Source organism: Mobula birostris, chromosome 22 (assembly GCF_030028105.1).
Source record: "Mobula birostris isolate sMobBir1 chromosome 22, sMobBir1.hap1, whole genome shotgun sequence".
Taxonomy (NCBI): Eukaryota; Metazoa; Chordata; class Chondrichthyes; order Myliobatiformes; family Myliobatidae; genus Mobula; species Mobula birostris.
Window position 1 is genome coordinate 52,748,421 of NC_092391.1, and position 19,553 is coordinate 52,767,973.

At 42.3% G+C, this 19,553-nt stretch overlaps 1 protein-coding gene across 11 annotated transcripts in view; it reads left to right on the plus strand.

Moving 5' to 3' along the window:
- The window catches only part of pitpnm2 (phosphatidylinositol transfer protein, membrane-associated 2), a 317,466-nt gene that overhangs the window by 226,034 nt on the left and 71,879 nt on the right, over positions 1-19,553 (plus strand). For 9 of the 11 annotated variants that reach the window (XM_072240762.1, XM_072240756.1, XM_072240755.1 and 6 more), the window contains 3 exons: positions 6,713-6,784; positions 15,720-15,964; positions 17,773-17,962. In XM_072240762.1, the coding sequence (XP_072096863.1) occupies positions 6,713-6,784; positions 15,720-15,964; positions 17,773-17,962 (507 nt within the window). The remainder of the gene's footprint in view (positions 1-6,712; positions 6,785-15,719; positions 15,965-17,772; positions 17,963-19,553) is intronic. The other 2 variants (XM_072240761.1, XM_072240764.1) reach the window with 1 other exon arrangement.

Here is a 19,553-nt window from a genome sequence, read left to right on the forward strand (position 1 = left end):
CCTCAAGTTGTTGTCCCACTCAACCTCAGTGGAAAACTCCCGCTTGCATTTACCTATGTGTTGCAACCCTGACCCTGGTTTTTCTATGTTAGAACATAAAATTTAGTTTAAAAGATAAATGCACATACAAAAAGGTGCAATAACTCAGTTTTTTCTATCTTAGAACATAGAATTTACCATAAAATACACACGTACAAACCAAAAGATGCAATAACCTACACAGTTATTTCTTATAGTGGGAAATGATATGAATTATTACATTATCATATTTTATGTCACTTAAAATCTATCAAGTGATCTCATGTGCTTGACCAAGTTAACTAAAACTGGACCTTGATCATTTGAAAAAATTTCTTAAGTAAATCAAGGTTGGAGAATTTTCATTTTCACAGTGATGGAACCCTCACCTCAGACAATGTTATTTATTGAACCCTCCCCACCTCAGACGATGTTATTTATTGAACCCTCCCCACCTCAGATGATGTTATTTATTGAACCCTCCCCACCTCAAGACAATGTTATTTATTGAACCCTCCCCACCTCAAACGATGTTATTTATTGAACCCTCCCCACCTCAAGACAATGTTATTTATTGAACCCTCCCCACCTCAAACGATGTTATTTATTGAACCCTCCCCACCTCAAGACAATGTTATTTATTGAACCCTCCCCACCTCAAACGATGTTATTTATTGAACCCTCCCCACCTCAGACGATGTTATTTATTTTTGTATTTAAACCCCACCTCAGATGATGTTTTTAATTTAAACCCCACCTCAAGCGATGCCATTTAATATTTTTTAAATTTAACCCCCACCTCAAACGAGGCTGTTTAATTTATAGTTGTTACTGAACACCCAGCTGTTGCTGAGAACTGAATGATTTCTAACATTGAAATAAAAGTACGAACTATGCCCTGATTAATTGGAATTAAAAGGAAAATACCAGTTGAGTATCTGAGATTTGATAATTCTGATTTGTCTGCAATTCAAAGACTCTTAAAGCCCAGAGATTTTCTCACATCTCCTCCATCCTCTCAGAATTAAAATCAGGTTTAATATTACTGGCATATATCATGAAATTTGTCCTGCAGCAGCAGTGCAATGCAATACACAAAAAACTATACATTACCAGGAGAAATATATAAAACTAAATTAAGTAAGTAGTTCAAAAACAGAGCAAATATCCAAGAGAGGTAGTGTTCATGGATTCATTGTTCCTTCAGAAACCTGACGGTGGAGGGGTATTATTGCATTGTCAATCATGTGATGTTGGTGTGCTTTCCATCCCAGATGGCAGGAGAAGGAAAGAAATAATCTGCAAGTACAGACCAGTCAGGCCCTTCCACAGCAGCACACACTCATTAACGTACTCCAGAACTGGAACCGCCATCAGTAATTTGAAAACCATGTCAGCTGCTTTGCTCACTGCAGAATCTCAGAAACCACAAAGTACAACCAGTTTGGAATGGCGGTGGTTTGTAATGGAGCTGGAATAATTTTTAATCAGGCACTGGTGGAAAACTACCAATTTCTTTGAAAAGTATAATAGTCTGTTTTAGCAGGCAGAGATTCAATAGAACTTCTAACTTAAAATACAACCAGTTTTCCATTATAAACACCCCTCATTTCTGCTGTGGAGTGTGGGACCGAATGATCTACTCATATGTTCCAAACTTCAAAGTAAATTTATTATCAAAGTACATATATATCACCATATACAACCCTTGAGGTTCATTCTCTTGTAGCCATTCACAGAAAATACAAAGAAATGAAAAAAAAAGCAATAAATATTGAGGACATGAGATGAAGAGTGCTTGAAACTGAGTCCATTGGTTATAAGAACAGTTAAGTGATGGGACAAGTGAAGTTGTGGGAATAGTTCATTGTTGGTGTGAGTGAAGTTATCCCCTCTGGTTCAAGAGCCTGATGGTTGAATGGTAATAACTGTTTCTGAACTTAGTGGTGTGGGTTCTGAGACTCCTGTAACCCCTTACTGATGGCTGAGAGGTAATAACTGTTCCTGAACCTGGTGTTATTGGTCCTGGGGCTCCTGCACCTCTTCTTGAAGGTTTAGGGGTAATAGCTGTTGATGTACTTGGTGCTGCGGGTCCTGAGGGTTCCATACCACCTCTTGATGGAAGTAGCAAGAAGAAAGTATGGCCTAAATGTGGGGGTCCTGAGGCTCCTCTACCACCTTCCTGATGGTTGAAGTTTAATAACTGTTCCTGAAGCTGATGCCTCCATTGATGTTGTTTTAATTTATTGTCTAAGTTTCACAATTTAGCATTAGTGTTGTAGAAGTTGCAGCTAACCATTTAATGTAACGTTAAATTCCAGTTTATTTTAAACAGCAGCCAGGTGATGCCCTGAGGCTCTGGTATTATGCTGAGATATGTAATTGTGAAACTGCTACTTCAGCGTTGTGTAGGGAAATGTTAGGAAGGGTTATATTATTGATAGCCTAGGATAGTGGTGAATATTGGTAGCTTGGGTTGGGGTGTTTGATGTTTGCCAAGCTTGTCAATTAGCTTGCTGACGTTTCATCACCAGTGGCGTTGGTGTTTCTCTTGCGAATGCTCTTGGTCCTGATTGGCTACCCCATCTGTTCTATAGGCCTCTATTCTCTTGGTCCTGATTGGCTACGCCATCAGTTGACCTTTCAATTCTATTGGCGCTTGTTTCATTGGTTCTTAGGATCTCATAGTTGACATCTAGTTCAATATGTTTGTTTATGGAGCTATCAGGAGAGAACCACTCTTCTAACAATTCTCATGCCTGCTTTGCATTTGCCTGCGCCAGGACCTCTGCAGTGTCCCTGTTAAAGTGGTGTCTTTCTTGGTCTTCATGTACTGAGATCAGTGACTATGGATCATATCTCTATATCGCCAGTTTGTGTTCCCATAAACAAGTTGAGAGTTTGCGTCCTCCTGGCCGACATAGTTCTTGTTGCAGTCTCCAAGGGTGATCCTTTACACAACATTGCTTTTATTAATAGCCTGTCAAATCTAGTGACCACATCAAGAATACAAGACTAAAGCTACATGAAACATCACTTTGCAATTCAGAAGAGCCTGATTTAATGTGTGTTGTTATGTAAATCTAGCTTCGCTTGAGAACCTCATTCATTCCCCATATGAAAACCGATGGAAGAGAGAGTTCCCAGCCTGACCACTCTATTTGAATCACGGAACAGTAACACCTAGGGCGGTCCAACTTTCCCATTTCCCAACCCTTTCCCTGAAATCCTGTTATTTTTCCTTGCTTGTTCAGATCCATTTCCCTTTAGGAAGCCACTAGTGCTTGAACTATAGAAATTCAGTGTGAACATGCTACATGTGATTAGGAGTTCGAGCATATGTTACTGTTCATTGGTAGGGGAGGTAAATACAGTGATGAGCAAGGTTGTAGATCAGTGACAAAGGCCAGGGCTGAGACCGCATCTTGGGTCCTGTGGACCTTATCAAATAAAGGCTCTCACCACAGAGCCAGTGATCATAAGACCATAAGATATAGGAGCAGAAGTAGGCCATTTGGCCCATCGGGTCTGCTCTGACATTTCTTCATGCTTGATCCATTTCCCTCTCAGTCCCAATCTCCTGCCATCTCCCTGTATCCCCTCATGCCCTGATCAATCAAGAATATATCTATCTCTGCCTTAAATATCCCCAGTGACGGGCCGGCTGGTGGCGCAATGACATCGGTGCCGGACCTGGGAGCGGAGGTTCCCGGGTTCAAAACCAGTCGGGTCCGCTCCCAAGTACGCTTTCCATCCGTGCCGGGTTGAGTGTCGAGTTCGCAACTCGACCTCATAAAATGAAGGGAAAATACTTCGAAAATGTCTGTGTGAGGAGTGGCGCACCACACTGTCTCTCTCTCTCTCACTCTGCGCCTTGTAAAACTCCTGAAAAAGACATCATCACGGACGCACACACACGCACAGACTAGCATGCACGCAGGCACATGCCAAGTATATATATCCCCAATGACTTGGCCTACATAGCCACCTGTGGCAAAGAATTCCACAGATTCACCATTCTCTGGCTAAAGAAATTCCTCCTCCTCACCTCCTTTCTAAATGAATGTCCCTTTATTCTGCAGCTGTGTCCCCTGATCTTAGACTCCTCCACAACAGGAAACATCCTCTCCATATCCAAGGGCTTTCAACATTCAATAAGTTTTATTGAAATCTCTTCTCCTTCTGAATTCCAATGAGTACAGGCCCAGAGCCATCAAACACTCCAATGGGATGAAAATAGTGCAGAGAGGCTTATTAGACTAACACCTGAAGTGGATGTGATTGGACAGGTCGGGTTTGCAAATACTGTAGTTCAGAAGGGTGAGAGGGGACTTGATTGAATCATGCTCGAGACCAAGGGATGTAAAGAGGACATTTCCTCTTGTGAGAGAATCTAGAACGAGGGGCCATGTTTGAATATAAGGTGTCACTCATTTATATCGGACGTGACGTGAGTGGTTCTATCAGGGGGTTGTGAATCTGTACTTACTGTCCATTACACTGTTGGCGTTTAGAGTGGATGAAGGTCCTCCATCTCTGGCAGTGTTCAGGGCTTCCTTCATCGTGTCAGTAGCCTCCTCTCAGTTTTCACTACTGTCAGCCACGCAAGTCCCAGGTGAACACTCAGGAATACCATCGCACTCAGATGTAGAAGGATTCTTCATTGCTGGTTCCATAACAATTTTGTTTGTACCAGTCAGGGTTGTTAGCCCTGAGCCGAACCCCCGAACCTGGAGGACCAGTGGACCTCTCTTAGTCTGACCTCTGCCCTTCTACCAAGAGCCAAAGCATAAAGCCTTGACTCCATCCAACAAAGCTCTCCAGGTCATTAGAGCACACAAGGCTCTAAACCACGACAGGGTTGTGGGCCTCGTGGAGGTGTAAATCTGTGGAGGGTGGTTATCACAATATTTGAATATTTTTGAACTGAGGAAAAGCAAGTAATGAAATACTTGCAGGAGTAACGAGCTGTGGTTAGAATCAGATCAAAATAATCTCATTAAATGGAAGAGCAGGTTTCGGGTGAGGGGGTGGGCGAGTCATGTACTGCTGCTTCTAATCCATCCGGCTCATATGAATCTCATTCCACTACCACGGCTCAGTCAAAGTCAAGCTTACTGTCATATGCACATGCATGCCTGGGTCTAATGAAACTCAATGGTACAAGCACGTAGCAACAGATCCACAAGAAAATTTACATAGCAGTGTTCACAAGGAACACATTAACCTAAATTGTAATAAGTTTTACCAGAAGGAACAAACAATAACAAAATCCATTATACATTGTCAACACTAACCACTCACAGCATTAAGTTGTTCCTGTTTTCATGATGCCTTTCATTTTCTTGCCAATCACATTTAATCTACATCCTCTGATTCTGGACTCTGGCACCAAAGGGAATGTTTTTTGCTCCTGTCTGCATTCCTCATTTTCAACACCTCTGTCCATCTGTCCATCTCAGCTGTAGGACAACAGTCCGTTTCGTCAGCTTTGCTCTGAAACAAAAATTCCTCATTCCTGCAATAATTCCCATTCATTTCTTTGGCATTTCTCTGTCTTCACATTCTTCCCAAAGAGCTGTGATTAAAATTGTACCAGATGTTCCAGTTATGACCAGACCTTTGTAACACACACAAAATTCTGGAGGAACTCAATAGATCTGGCAGCATCTATGGAGAGGAATAAACAGTTGATGTTTTGGGCCAAGACCTTCTATAAGGACTTCGATGAAGGGTCTTGGCTCGAAATGTCGACTGTTGATTCTTTTCCATGGATGCCTCCTGACCTGCTGAGTTCCTCCAGCATTTCGTATGTGTTTTGACCAGACTCTCCAACACACATAAAATGCTGGAGGAACTCAGCAAGTCAGGAGGCATCCAACACTAACCACTCACAGCATTAAGCACCTGCAGAATCTCTTGTATTTATGACCAGACATCTGTCTGGTAAACATTTACAATGACTCCCTTATGTTTGCATTGTCTCCGTTCAGGAATCCTGGTATTGCATGTGCTTTTTAAACCACTTTCTCAATCTTATCTGCCCTTTAATTACTTAGTTACAATAACCCACTGTCATTTCAACAATCATGCAAACTTGTACAATTGTGTTCAAATCAAATCAAGTTTAACAATCATTCAACCATACATGGATACAGCTGAATGAGACGGTGTTCCTCTGGGGCCAGGGTGCAAAATGTACACAGCATATTCAAAAAAATGAGAACAAAAAACAGCCACACAAGAAAGCGCACACACACACACACACACACACACACACACACATATATATATGTTTATATATAGTAAGGTAATGTTCAGTAAGGTAATTTAAAATATTGCCACTGAAACAGTGTGTGTGTGTGTGTGTGTTTCTGTCATCTTCATAGCTTACCATGCTAAGGTTGTAATATTAGAAAACTGTTTGAGAATTTGTGTTGTTCTTGTGAACATCAGTTCTAAATGTTATTTGCACAATTTATTTTTTTCTCTCTGCACATTAGGTGTTTGACAGTCTTTTTTAATGGGTTTTATTGGGTTTCTTTGCTTTGTGGCTGCCTGTCAGGAGACGGATTTCAAGGTTGTATATAGAATACGTACTTTGATAATAAATGTACTTTGTAATGTACTTCCTAGAATATCTCTAGTCCTTTAGTTTTCTGCATCTCCTGACTTGGTCTGTGTTTTCATGCAGATACACAACACTCTTAAAAATAAGAGTGTCAGTACCTCTATACCAAAGATTACAGTTACAAGTTTACCAGCAGTAAGTAAAATTAAAGCTGTAGTTCTGGTGCCCTTACTGCTTCTGAAGTGTATTGATTTAAGCAACGTAATAATGTTAAGCTTCTCTGCTAAGAACATGCAAGGAAGGAAGCCTCACTGTGGATACATTTCCTCATGAGCAGGGCTGAAGCTGTTGACTGAGATCTGTGATCAGCTTGGCTTGACTGGCCTTTATTTTTCTGTCTCGCTGCACCTGAACGCTTGGGCATTCAGGGACAATGCAGTGGACTATTGTCATCTTACAATAGATTGCCCATTTGCCAGCACTATCCAGCTGCATGATAAGCACGACTGGGTAGCAAACGCTCGCGCACATTCCAGTGGAATTACAAGTTACAGACAGGAGACGGAACTGGACATTTGTCTCTTTGCAGCCACCCAGCGATTGCTGCCTTGGCTGGCGTGTGTCCGCACAAAGTGCCAGTCGTACACCTGGGGCTTTCCTGCACTGTGGATCTGAGCGTGATCTTACCCTGGATCACTACTCCTATTCCAAATCACTTCACACGAACAGTAACACAAGGCATAAAACAGAATAAAGAAACACACCAGTTAACTGTATGAAACAAAGTTGACCAAATTCATCATCTGGCTTTCTGGCCTTTCAGACCATAAGACACACGAGCAGAATTGGGCCATTCAGTCTGTCGAGTCTGCTCCACCATTCCATCATGGCTGACTTATTATCCCTCTCCACCCCATTCTCCTGACTTCTCCCTGTAACTTTTGACACCTGAATAATCAGGAACCCATTGACCTTCGCTTTTAATATACCCAATGGCTCGGCCTCCACAGCTGTCTGTGGCAATGAATCCCACAGATTCACTACCCTCTGGGGAAAGAAATTCCTCCTCATCTCCGTATTAAATGGGAGTCCCTCTATTCCAGGAGTTCCCAAGCTGAGGTCCACGGATCGCTCCATGTCTTAAAAATGGTTGGGAACCCCTGCTCTATACTGAAGCTGTGCCTCTGGTCCTCGACTCCTCCACTATACAGCACAGTACAGGCCCTTCGGCCCACAATATTTTGCCGACCTTTTAACCTACTCCAAGATCAATCTAACCCTTCCTTCCCACATGGCCCTCCAGTTTTCTATCATCCACGTGCCCAACAAAGAGTCTCTTAAATGTTCTTAATGTATCTTCCATTACTACCACCCTTTCTGCACACCCACCGCTCTCTTAAAAAAAATCTACCTCTGATATACTCCCTATATTTTCCGCCAATCACCTGAAAAAATTTTGCCCCTCATACAATATTGGCCATCTCTGCCCTGGGGAAAAAGTCATGACTGTCCACTTATTGCTTATCATCTTAAAGGTTGGGATCTTAGAGGAGAATTTTTTGACATCTGAGGGGGTTTGTAAGGTGTGATGAGGAAGATGCAGCCTGTTTTCATTTGGCCTTGTGGAAAGTTGTAGAAAGTGGTGAAAATGCTCGCAGAGCTGGGAAGTTATGCTGAATTTGCTGAACATTGAATCTATCACTTTAATGCATTTGTCGTTGTTGGATGATGCAATTTTTTATGTTAAACTAACTAATATCTTTGAACTGCCATTATAGAACAGTATAGCACACGAACAGGCCCTTCGGCCCACAATGTTGTACTGAACCAATCAAACCAGTAGATAGATGCCGAACTGAACTAATCCCTTCACAAGGTTCATATCCTTCTGTCCTTTCATGTTTTCACATTGTAGATTAGCATTTAGACAGAGTGGGAGAATGGGCAAAGAAGCAACAGATAGAATACAGTGTTGGGAGTGTATGGTCATGCACTTTGATAGAAGAATTGGAGAGAAAAATCAAAAATCTGAGGCGCAAAAGAACTTTGGAGTCCTTGTGCAGGATTCCTAAAGGTTAATTTGTAGATTGAGTCAGTGGTGAGGAAGGCAAATGTGATGTGAGCATTCATTTCGAGAGGACTAGAATATAAAACCAAGGATGTAATGTTAAGACTTTAGAAAGCACTGGTGAGGCCTCACAGAATACTGTGAGCAGTTTTGGGCCCCTTATCTTAGAAAGGATGTGCTAAAGCTAGAGAGGGTTCAAAGGAGGTTCACACTTAAACTGGAGATGAGGAGGAATTTCTTTAACCAGAGAATGGTGAATCTGTGGAATTCATTGCCACAGGCGGCTGTGGACGCATTGGGTATATTTAAGGCAGATGTTGATAGATTCTTGATTAGTCAGGGCATGAAGGGATATGGGAGAAGGCAGGAGACTGGGGCTGAGGAAAATTGAATCATCCATGGTGAACTGGCGAAGTAGACTCGATGGGCCAAATGACCTAATTCTGCTCCTATAGCTTATGGCCTTATATTGTAATTGTTAATTTTATTAATGAGATTATGGTCACAATGGCTTCTACATCAACTTACACTGATATTGCACAGTAACAAATTTATATAAATTAATTTAGTTTTTTGGTCAAAGTCAAGTTTATTGTCAGATGCGCAAGTCCATGTGTGAACAGATGCAACAAAACTGTACTGGCAGCAGTGCCAAGCACACATAGTATGATATAAACAGCCTGATAGCATGAATATCCATTTTTCCTTCCCTCCCCTCTTCCTTTCCTTGTGAGGTGACCTTTCACCTCTTTTTACCTGCCAGTCACCTCCCTCTGGATCTTCTCCTCTCAAGTCAGATTCCTTCTTCTCCAACCCTTGACCTTCCACACCAACCTGGCTTCACCTAATACCTGCTAGCTATCCTCCTTCCTCTGCCCTCCCCCACACCTTTTTATTCTGGCAGCTTGCCCCTTCCTTCTCAGTCCTGAAGAAGGGTTCCGGCCTGATATGTTCACTGTTTATTCATTTCCATAGATGCTGCCTGACCTGCTGAGTTCCTCCAGCATTTTGTGTGAATTGCTTTTGATATATACAACGTTCACACGAAAAGTCATGAACATGTTGTTTTACAAGAAAGATCAAAAAAGACTTATTTGTAAGTCCATTTTAATGCAATGCGATCAAAGAGGTCGTGTAGCTGCTAATCTCTAGTGGTTGCAGCACTTCAGTGAACTTGAAACAATTAGTCTGTTTTTGGTAGTAAAATATAGGCCAAGAGAGTTTCAACAGTATGATTGTTTAGTAAGGAGACTTACATGTTTTCCAGCGTTAGCTTTCTTCTTTCTGGCTTTGATTATTACTTGCAAGGCAACGATTGGCCAAAAGTTTACATTGTCCAGTCCTCTTCCAGTAGTTTCCTACCACAAAAAGAAGGCAAAAAACCACGTTATAGACTAGTGACCTCCCCAATCCAGCACACTTGCTCCATTCACTGGGTACAGAAAAGCTGCTCTCCCCTCCAGGGCCAGTTTTACTCCTCACACTTTACCACTTGTGACAGCTAACTGATCCGTTGGAACGTCACCTGGTGATTCCCTTTGTTTTCCCTTGTTCCTTTCCTTTCCCTGCCCAGAATGTTTGAATACTATTGGGGGCAACACACAAAATGCTGGAGGAACTCGGCAGTCAGGCAGCATCTACGGAAATTAATAAACAGTTAATGTTTTGGGCTGAGACTCCTTGTCAGCACTTGGCCTGAACTTCGACTGTTTATTCCCTATCATAGATGCTGCCAGACCTACTGAGTTCCTCCAGCATTTTGTGAGTGTTGCTCTGGATTTCCAACTTCTGTAGACTTCCTTGTGTTTATGATCTGCAGAAACTCTTGTGTGGATAATATTAGGAATTTGTTTTATGGAAGTAATGGTGCAACATTGTTTAAATAAACAGAAAATGCAGGTCAGGCAGCATCTGTGGAAAAAGTAACAGAGTTAACATTTCAGGTTGGAGACCATGTGTCAGAAGTGGAACAGAGAGAAAGTGTTGGCTTTAGATTGCAGAGAAGGGTGTGTGTGTGGTGAGACATAGGACAAACCAAATATCTGTGAAAGGATGCAGTCAGGTTGTTGAATGGGGTGACATTGAAAGGTAGAGAGTTATAATGCAAAGGTTCATTTTTTTTCAAAGTATACAACTTGAAATTCTTTTTGACCAGGTAGCTATGAAGCCAAGAAGGAAAAGAAAGGCAGCACAATCATTAACCCCCCCCCAAATCCCCCCTCCCACACAAAAAAAAAGACAGATCAGGCAAAAAACACAATATCTCTTAAGACTGAAGAAAAGGCTATAGTCCAAGTCAGCATCTAAAATGCAAAAAACCTGGGCAACATTCTCCAGATCTTTCTCTCTTCGTAGCAGAGTGATCAAAGGACAGGCAACCAGCGCTTACCCTCCACATTTGCCTCGATCTTTCAATTTCCCTTGGCGCTTTAATTGTCAAAATGGAGTCAAACATCGGCTTGCACCCCATCCTGCAGCTGACCCACCGTGGGGTTCATGCACGCCGTGTCTGTCTCCCAGAGTCTCCTTGGAGACTGCAGAGCGCTGAAGCACCCAAACGATCTCCAAACTTCCACATTTGCCTCAATGTTTCAATCTCCCTCGTCGCTTTAATGAACAAAATAGTGTCAAACATCAGCTCACGCCCTGTCCTGCAACCTGCCTGCGCTTGCCAGCTCTGCCTCCCAGAATCCTCTCGGAGACTGCAGAGAACTGGAACACCCAAACGATCTCCAAACAGCAATTCACAGGCTTCAACAGCTCCACGGTGAAAAACAAACGTAAAAGACATAAAAGAAGTGCAGTAGATGATTTCATGATCTATCCAGAAGATGTTGACCGAAGGAACGTCGTACACTGGTGCCATCTTGACGGAAGGAATGGGAAATATTGCCCAGTGCAGTCAGGTTGTTTGATGGGGTGACATTGAATGATAGAGAGTGATTATGCAGGTGAAGGAATGGGAAATGTTGCCCAGTGCAGGGCTGTTAGAGATAGCCAGGAAGCAGTGCCTCTTACGCCCTTCTCCCCCTGGGCAGGACAGTGGTAGAGTTCCCTTGGCCCTTACCTTCCACACCAGTCTGCATTCAACAGATCATAGTCCATCACCTCTGCTAGTTTCAGCAAGATTCCACCACCACACCCATCTTCCTCTCCTGTTCCTGCTCAGCAATTCAGAGGGACCATTCCCCTTTGTGACTCCTTGGCCCACGCCTCTGACCAGTCACTGTCTGGCATTTCCCCATGCAGCTGCAAGAGGTGTAGTACTGATCTTTCACCTCTTCCCTCCCACCAGTCAGGGACCCACAGAGTCCTTCTGGGTGAAGCGGCGATTCGGTCTACTCAGTCACTTTCGGTGTTGACATCTGACCTCCTCTACAGTGGAGAAACCAAACGCAGATTGGCTGAAATTCCTGTGGTTTGCCACTTTTAATTTTCTGTCCCACTCTCACTCCAATTTGTCCGTGTCCTTCTGCACTGTGAGCTCAAGGAACAGCACCTCATCTTCCAGACATCGTGTCAGATTCTCCAAGCCCGTCAGACTGTACCGTAGCTGGCAATCTCTGTTGTAAAATGTCCATTAACAGAGAAAATATTGTGACACTAAGCTCAGTTTTCCCCTCTCCTTTCGAACAACCTGATCACTGTGGCACCTTGACATATTCTGTATTTCTTTGTCAGAATTAACACTCTCTAACTGCCACCATTAACCTGTCAGGTACACCTTGTTGCTATAGCAACCCTATTACAGACATTCCCTAATTCCTGTCTTTCACCTTCTCTGCAATATACAACCTACTCGTTCATCCATCTTCAAAGTTCAAAGCAAATTTTACTATCAAAGTACATATATGTCACCATATACAAATCTGAGATTCATTTTCCTGTGGGCATACTCAATAAATCTATAGAATAATAACCATAACAGGATCAATGCAAGACTGCACCAACTAGTTCCTGACCTGAAATGTTAACTCTTTTTCTCTTCCTACTGATGCCACTGGTATTGCGAAAACCTTATGGTTTTTATTTTAAGTTTCCAGTTTTTCCTATTTCCATATAAAAATAAAACTTACTTTCCTTTTCCACGTCCTTCTTTGTTGGTGTCTGCTCTTCACAAAGTTCAAAGTAAATTTATTATCAAAGTACATATATGTCACCATATTCAACCCTGAGGTACATTTTCTTGTGGACATTCTCAATAAATCCATAATAGAGTAATAACCATAACCGAACCAATGGAAGACTATTAATTTGAGTGGTCCTCCAGTGTGCAAAAGACAATAAACTGTGCCAAATCCAAAATAAATAATAATAATAAATATATAAGCAGTGAATATCATAAACATAAGATAAAGAGTCCTTGAAAGTCAGTTCATAGGTTGTGGGAATAGTTCATTGTTGGGGTGAGTGAAGTTATCCCCTCTGGTTCAAGAGCCTGATGGTTGAGGGGTAATAGCTGTTCCTGAACCTGGTGGTTTAGGTCCTGAGGCTCCTGTATCTTCTTCCTGATGGTTGAGGGGTGATAACTGTTCCTGAATCTGATGGTCTGGTCCTGATGTTCCTGTACCACCTTCCTGATGGTTGAGGGGTAATAGCTGTTCCTGAACCTGGTGGTCTGGGTCCTGAGGCTCCTGTATCTTCTTCCTGATGGTTGAGGGGTGGTAACTGTTCCTGAACCTGGTGGTCTGGGTCCTGAGGCTCCTGTATCTTCTTCCTGATGGTTGAGGTGTGGTAACTGTTCCTGAATCTGGTGGTCTGGGTCCTGAGGTTCCTGTACCACTTTCCTGATGGATGCTGCTTCCCTGTGACAACACTTATATACTGTACTTACTAGTATGACATTTTTTTATAACCTTTAGTCATTAGAGAGAAATTTTACACCATACAATTCTATTCCTTCTGGATCAACACAGGAAAATCTTTGTAAAGGAATGCCTAAATAGTAGTTTAAGATTGAGGTTGCATTAAGCATTCAATATGTAAATGTGTTGACATTTTAGTTGATGGTTTTAACTTTTTTCTTCTCCAAGATAGAAAGTGGTGCTTCTGAGGAGTTTTTCTTAACCATTACAAAAGTACCTCATAAAGTTATAGATGTGGGAAGAATTGGTATTTCTGCTGTCGCTAGAGGGTGATGCCAAATTGAAGGTGTCAGTTTGGACTGCCGAGTTCATCCATTCTGTGCTCTAGGCTGTGGTGTTTCAAAGCACCGCTTGGAAATTGATTCACAATTGTCAGAAAATCACACTTTAGCTTGATTGTGCTTTCTTTAGCTGAGTCCTCATCTCAAATATTTAGAAAAAAATCAGATTACTAGCCCTGGATGGACTTTAATGTCTATCAGATGCATTCTCTTTCATGCAATTCAGATCATCTGTCATCTTGGATTATCTTTTTGCAGAGCTGCCAAGGAGATCTAAGGTGTTAACATAAACCTGTTAACTCAGTTGTTAAAGAAGCCTCCTTGATGTTAATCTCAATTTTCTGCGATGCTGACATCAGTCCTGAGTATACTCTTATATATTCTCACTAGATTATATACAGTGGATTCCATTTAATTGGGGCACATAAGGACTAGTACATTTTGGCCCAATTAAGTGTCTGTCCCAATTAGCCAAAGTTTCATAAAATAGTCAAAATGTTACAAAAAAGACGAACTACTGTTTAACTGAGTAACAAATTATGTATTTAAATGGAAATACAGAACAAATTAGAACATTCTCAATACTGCTAGAGTAATATAAAACTGTGTATTAGTTCCTAGTAGTTATTGATAGAGGAATTCATCCAGTGTACATTGCTGTGTTCTTTTGATTAGCTGTAAATGAACAAAATCAGTGCAGACACCTAGTGCAGATAATGGACTACCTTCATATGATGCTTTTGACGATTGCATCCTCCAAATCTTCATTATCATTGTAACATTCAAGATGATTGTCAATACCTTAAAATTCCTCATAGTTCTTAACTTGTTGAAGTAGTGAAATTGTTTCATTTTTACTCCCGGCTGTTTCTGGCATCTCTAAGCCTGAATGCTTGAAACTGCAGTGAGCAAAACAGTTCTGAGTTGTCTTACTGCTTATTTCTTGTCAGCTATCAGAATCAGAATCAGGTTTAACATCACCTTCATATGTTGCGAAATTTGTTAACTTTGCGGCAGCAGTAAAATGCAATACATAATAATGGGAAAAGCTGTGAACAGTAAGTATATTAAATTAATTAAGTAGTGCAAAAAAATTGAAATAAAAAGTATTGAGGTAGTGTTCATGGGTTCAATGTTCAGTGACAAAAATCTCTGATTTTTAACAGAATCACCCACATATGACACTATTTAAAAACTCTTTACTCTAAACATGGTGTCGTCTTTAACAGCCACACAAGTGCACATGACTAGTGCTAGATAGAGCTGTTCAGCAACATTCTCCTGCGCCAATTAAGCAGTATAGTGGCGGGGTGGAGATATGTCTCTACCAAAGGAGGTGTAAGATGCACCTTACCTTCACTAGCTTGCAGGTCACCCTTGGTCGAGATGTAGCATCTGCTTATCCCCCCTCCACCATCCTGATCAGGATCACGTAAAGCCATGGGAGCAGGTGGTAGACGGTCATATGAGTAACTGGCGCCAGTCACAAGTCTTGCTTATATGACCACTGACGCCAGGCAGAGGATCACTGAAGAGTATTATCAGTAGCTGGGGTCAGTGTAAAGACACTGCTCAGAAGAAGGCAATGGCAAACCACTTTCAGAAAATATTTTGCCAAGGACAATCATGGTCCAGAGACCGTGATCATATGACACAGCACATAACCAATAAATGAAGTGTCCCAAATAAACAATGGGGATCGCAGCTATTTTCTCAATTAGTTTTTGTTCTTTAAGAGTTGTCCCTAATAAGTGGCTGCCCCCATTAATCTATGGCCCAGTTATTTGGAATCCACTGTATGACACATTAGTGGTGAGTATTTTGGTCAGTATTTTTTCATTGTATGAAGGTAGATTTTTAAATAATTGCAAATGTTGGACAATAGTCAGTGTTATAATTATTGTTCTTCACTTTAGGATGAACCATCGTTGCAAACCTTGCAGTCTTGTAAGGTTCACATGCTGGTCCTCATACTACATGGTGGTAACATACTGGATCCGGGCAGTGGAGACCAGACCTCCAAGCAGGCTGACGTCAATACCATAACCTCAGTCTTTGACACGGTGATGAGAGTCCACTTCCCCGCAGGTCTCGGCCACATCGCAGTGAAGCTGGTTCCGTGCCCGGCCATCTGCTCCGAAGCCTTTTCGCTGGTCTCAAAGTGAGTGTTGCTGCTGTCCCGGGTTTGGTGTGTCGCTGGTCAAGGAGAACACACAGCAGGTCCACTGTCTACCTGGCCAATATTTGTTACCACCTTCTGAGAATGAAAGGGTTACCATATGAGGTGCGTTCGGTGGTTCTGGGCCTGTACTCATTGGAATTCAGAAGAATAATGGGGGAGCTCATTGAAACCTATTGAATGTCGAAGGGCCTCGATAGAATGGATGTGAAGAGGATATGGTGAGGGAGTCTAAGATGAGAGGGCGTAGCCTCAGAATAGAGCATGGGCTCCAAACCATTTTTATGCCATGGATGCCTCCCATTAATCGAGGGGTCCACGGACCCCAGGTTGGGAACCCCTAGAATACGGTTACGTCTATTTAGAACGGAGACGAGGAGGAATTTCTTTAGCCTGAAAGTGGTGAATCTGTGGAATTCATTGCAACAGATGGTTTTGGAGGCCAAGTCATTGGGTATATTTAAGACTGACGTTGATAGCTTCTTGATTAGTCAGAGCATGAAGGGATACAGGGAGAAAGCAGGAGATTGGGGCTGAGAGAGAAGATGGATCAGCCATGATGAAACAGCGGAGCAGACTTGATGGGCCAAATGGCCTAATTCTGCTCCTGTATCTTATGGTCTAAAAGGAGATGCCTCAAAAAGATGGCATCCATCATTAAGGACCCCCGCCATCTGGGACATGTCCTCTTCTCATTATTACCATCAAACATGAGGTACAGGAGACTGAAGACACACACTCATGGTTTTAGGAACAGCTTCTTCCCATCCACCATTGATTTTCAGAATGGTCCTTGAACCCATAAACATTAAAACATTACTTTGCTCTCTCTGTTTGCACAATTTAAAAAATATGTATATTCTTATTGTAACTCATTAAATTTATGCATTATACTGCGGTTGTAAAACAACAAATTTCACAATGTACTGTTGTGATAAATCTGATTCTGCTTCATAAAACTGATGAGGTATTAGCTATGAAAGAAACTTCATTACCTCATAGTTTCATCTAATAAAAACTTAAGTACCAGTTTCCATAACTTTAAAAAACAAAAACTGTTTCATAATGTCCCAGATAGAAGCTCACCCTGATTGATATGCTAACACTCTCAATAATGTAATTAAAAGTATGAACAATGGCTGCAAGAGGGTATCCTTGCAACAACAGGTTCTAACAGAAAGAAGCATTAAAGAAATGGGAATGAAGGGGTTAATGTAGGAAGAGCGCTAGATTATTCTGAACCTGTACTCCCTGCAGTTTAGAAGAATGAAAGGGATCTCATTGAAACCTATCGAATATTGTAAGGCCTAGATCAGGGGTTCCCAACCTGGATCCACAGATCCCTTGGTTAATGGTAGGAGTCCATGGCATGAAAAAAGTTTGGGAGCCCCGGCCTAGGTAGGGTGGATGTGGAGAGAATGTCTCCTATAGTGGGGAGAGTCTGGAACCAAAGGGCACAGCCTCAGAATAGAAGGATGTCCATTTAGAACAGAGATGAGGAGGAATTTCTTTAGCTAGAGGGTGGTGAATCTATGCAATTCATTGCCACAGACAGCTTGGAGGCCAGGTCTTTGAGTCTATTTAAAGCAAACATTGATTGGTTCTTGATTAGTAAGGGTGTCAAAGTTTATTTGGAGAAGACAGGAGAATGGAATTGAGAGGAATAATAAATTAGCCTGATGAATGGTGAAGCTGATTCGATGGGCCGAGTAGCCTAATTCTGCTATGTCTTATGGTCTTATGGGCATTGTTGTAGCTTCTGCCTTTACAGAGAACTTTTGCTCTTCTAGCCTCAGTCCCTTGAGCTACGATGAGGGCTGTTTATCGAACAACCAGGACCACATTCCACTGGCAGCCCTTCCTCTGCTGGCTACAGCCTCACCCCAGTACCAAGAGGCCGTTGCGACAGTCATTTTCAGAGCAAACCAGGTGTACAGTGATTTCATCAAGTCACAAGAAGGGGCCTCCTTCAATGGACAAGTAAGTAACCTGAAGGAAATCCAGCGCAACACACACTAAAATGGTGTAGGGACTCAGTAGGTCAGGTGGCATTTATGGGATAGGAATAAATAGTTGATGTTTCTGGCCGAGACCCTTCATCAGGACGAGAAAGGAAGAGGGCAGAAGACAGAATTAAGTGGGGGAGTTGGAGGTGATAGGAAACGACAGGTGGCAGCTATTAGCCTCGGTTGTAGTAAGGACTGGGCCTCAAGCCGCAGGCTTGTCTGCTGCTGCAATACAGGAGAGGAGTTGCCAGAGGTGGTACGGCGTGGTTTCATGCTCATTGAGGCTCGTCTCTCCAGTCAGTGGATTGCATGCACTGCTGGGAACTGTACCATCAATTTGTGGGACATGTCGCTTAGGGTCTTGGGCTTCATATGTGTTTTTTTTTTCACGTGACTGCTTTTTTTTGCTCGCTATTTTGAATGTGCTGTGGCCTCTTACACCTTGGCCCCAGGGGAACACTGTTTTATTCGGCTGTATCGATGTATGTTTGAATGATAATTAAACTTGATTTGATTTGAGCTGAGACCAGCTGAAGGGGAAGGTGAGTGAGTGGGGAGGGGGTATGAATTAAGATACTGGAAGTTGAAAGGTGGAAGAGGTAAAAGAATGATGATGAAGGAATTTGATTGGAGAGAAGATTGGACCTTGGATAAAAGCTAAGCAGGAGGGGCACCAGAGGGAGGTGGTGGGCAGGGGAAGGGAAGAAAAGTGGCTAGAAGGGAACCAGAATGGCACTGGAAAAGATAGGAGGTGGAGAAATTAGCAGAGGTGGGAGAAATTGCTCATGCTGTTGGGTTGGAGGCTACTCAAATGGAACATGAATTGTTGCTCCTCCAACTTGAGGGTGGCCTCATCATGGCAGTAGAGGAGACTATGGACTGACATGGGAAGATTGAAAGGTGAATTAGCAAAGCTGGAGTGATTATATTAATGTTAGGAAATGATGAAGGGTTTTATGTTCCTCCCCGTGTGACTGATTGCTGATGTAAGTTTTTGTACACTATGGCTAGAGTTTCCCATTTAAATGAAATAGGTCATCGATCAGTTTACAGTAAAAATTTCAGATAAATTCAGAATTTTGTTTCACTCGCTCACTGCGTGTGGACATTTCTGGGAGGATTGGAATTTTCTATCCATCCCTCAATGGCGTCTTCTGCTGAAGATGCTGCCACCAGACTGTGGGATCAAGAGTTCTGAAAACTGCTCAGATCAGGATGGTCACAGAGGTGCAGAGCATAGAAACAGGCCCCTTGGCCCATCGTGTCCATGCTGATCGGCATGCCCATCTATACCCATTGATCTTACCTGCATTAATTTCATTTCTCGCTATCTCTTAAATTATCCAAATGTTTCTGCTTCCACCTCCTCCAGCAACTTATTTCAGAAACTGACTACTCTGTGTATGAAAAATGTCCTTCCCAGTGTAAGCTTGTCCCATGTGGCCCATAGCCTTTGAAACCTTCTATACACGTACCTGCCCAAGTATCTTTTAAATGCTGTTAATGTCCTTGCCTCAAACATTTCCTTTGGAAGCTCGTTCGGTATACCAGCTATTCTCTGGGCA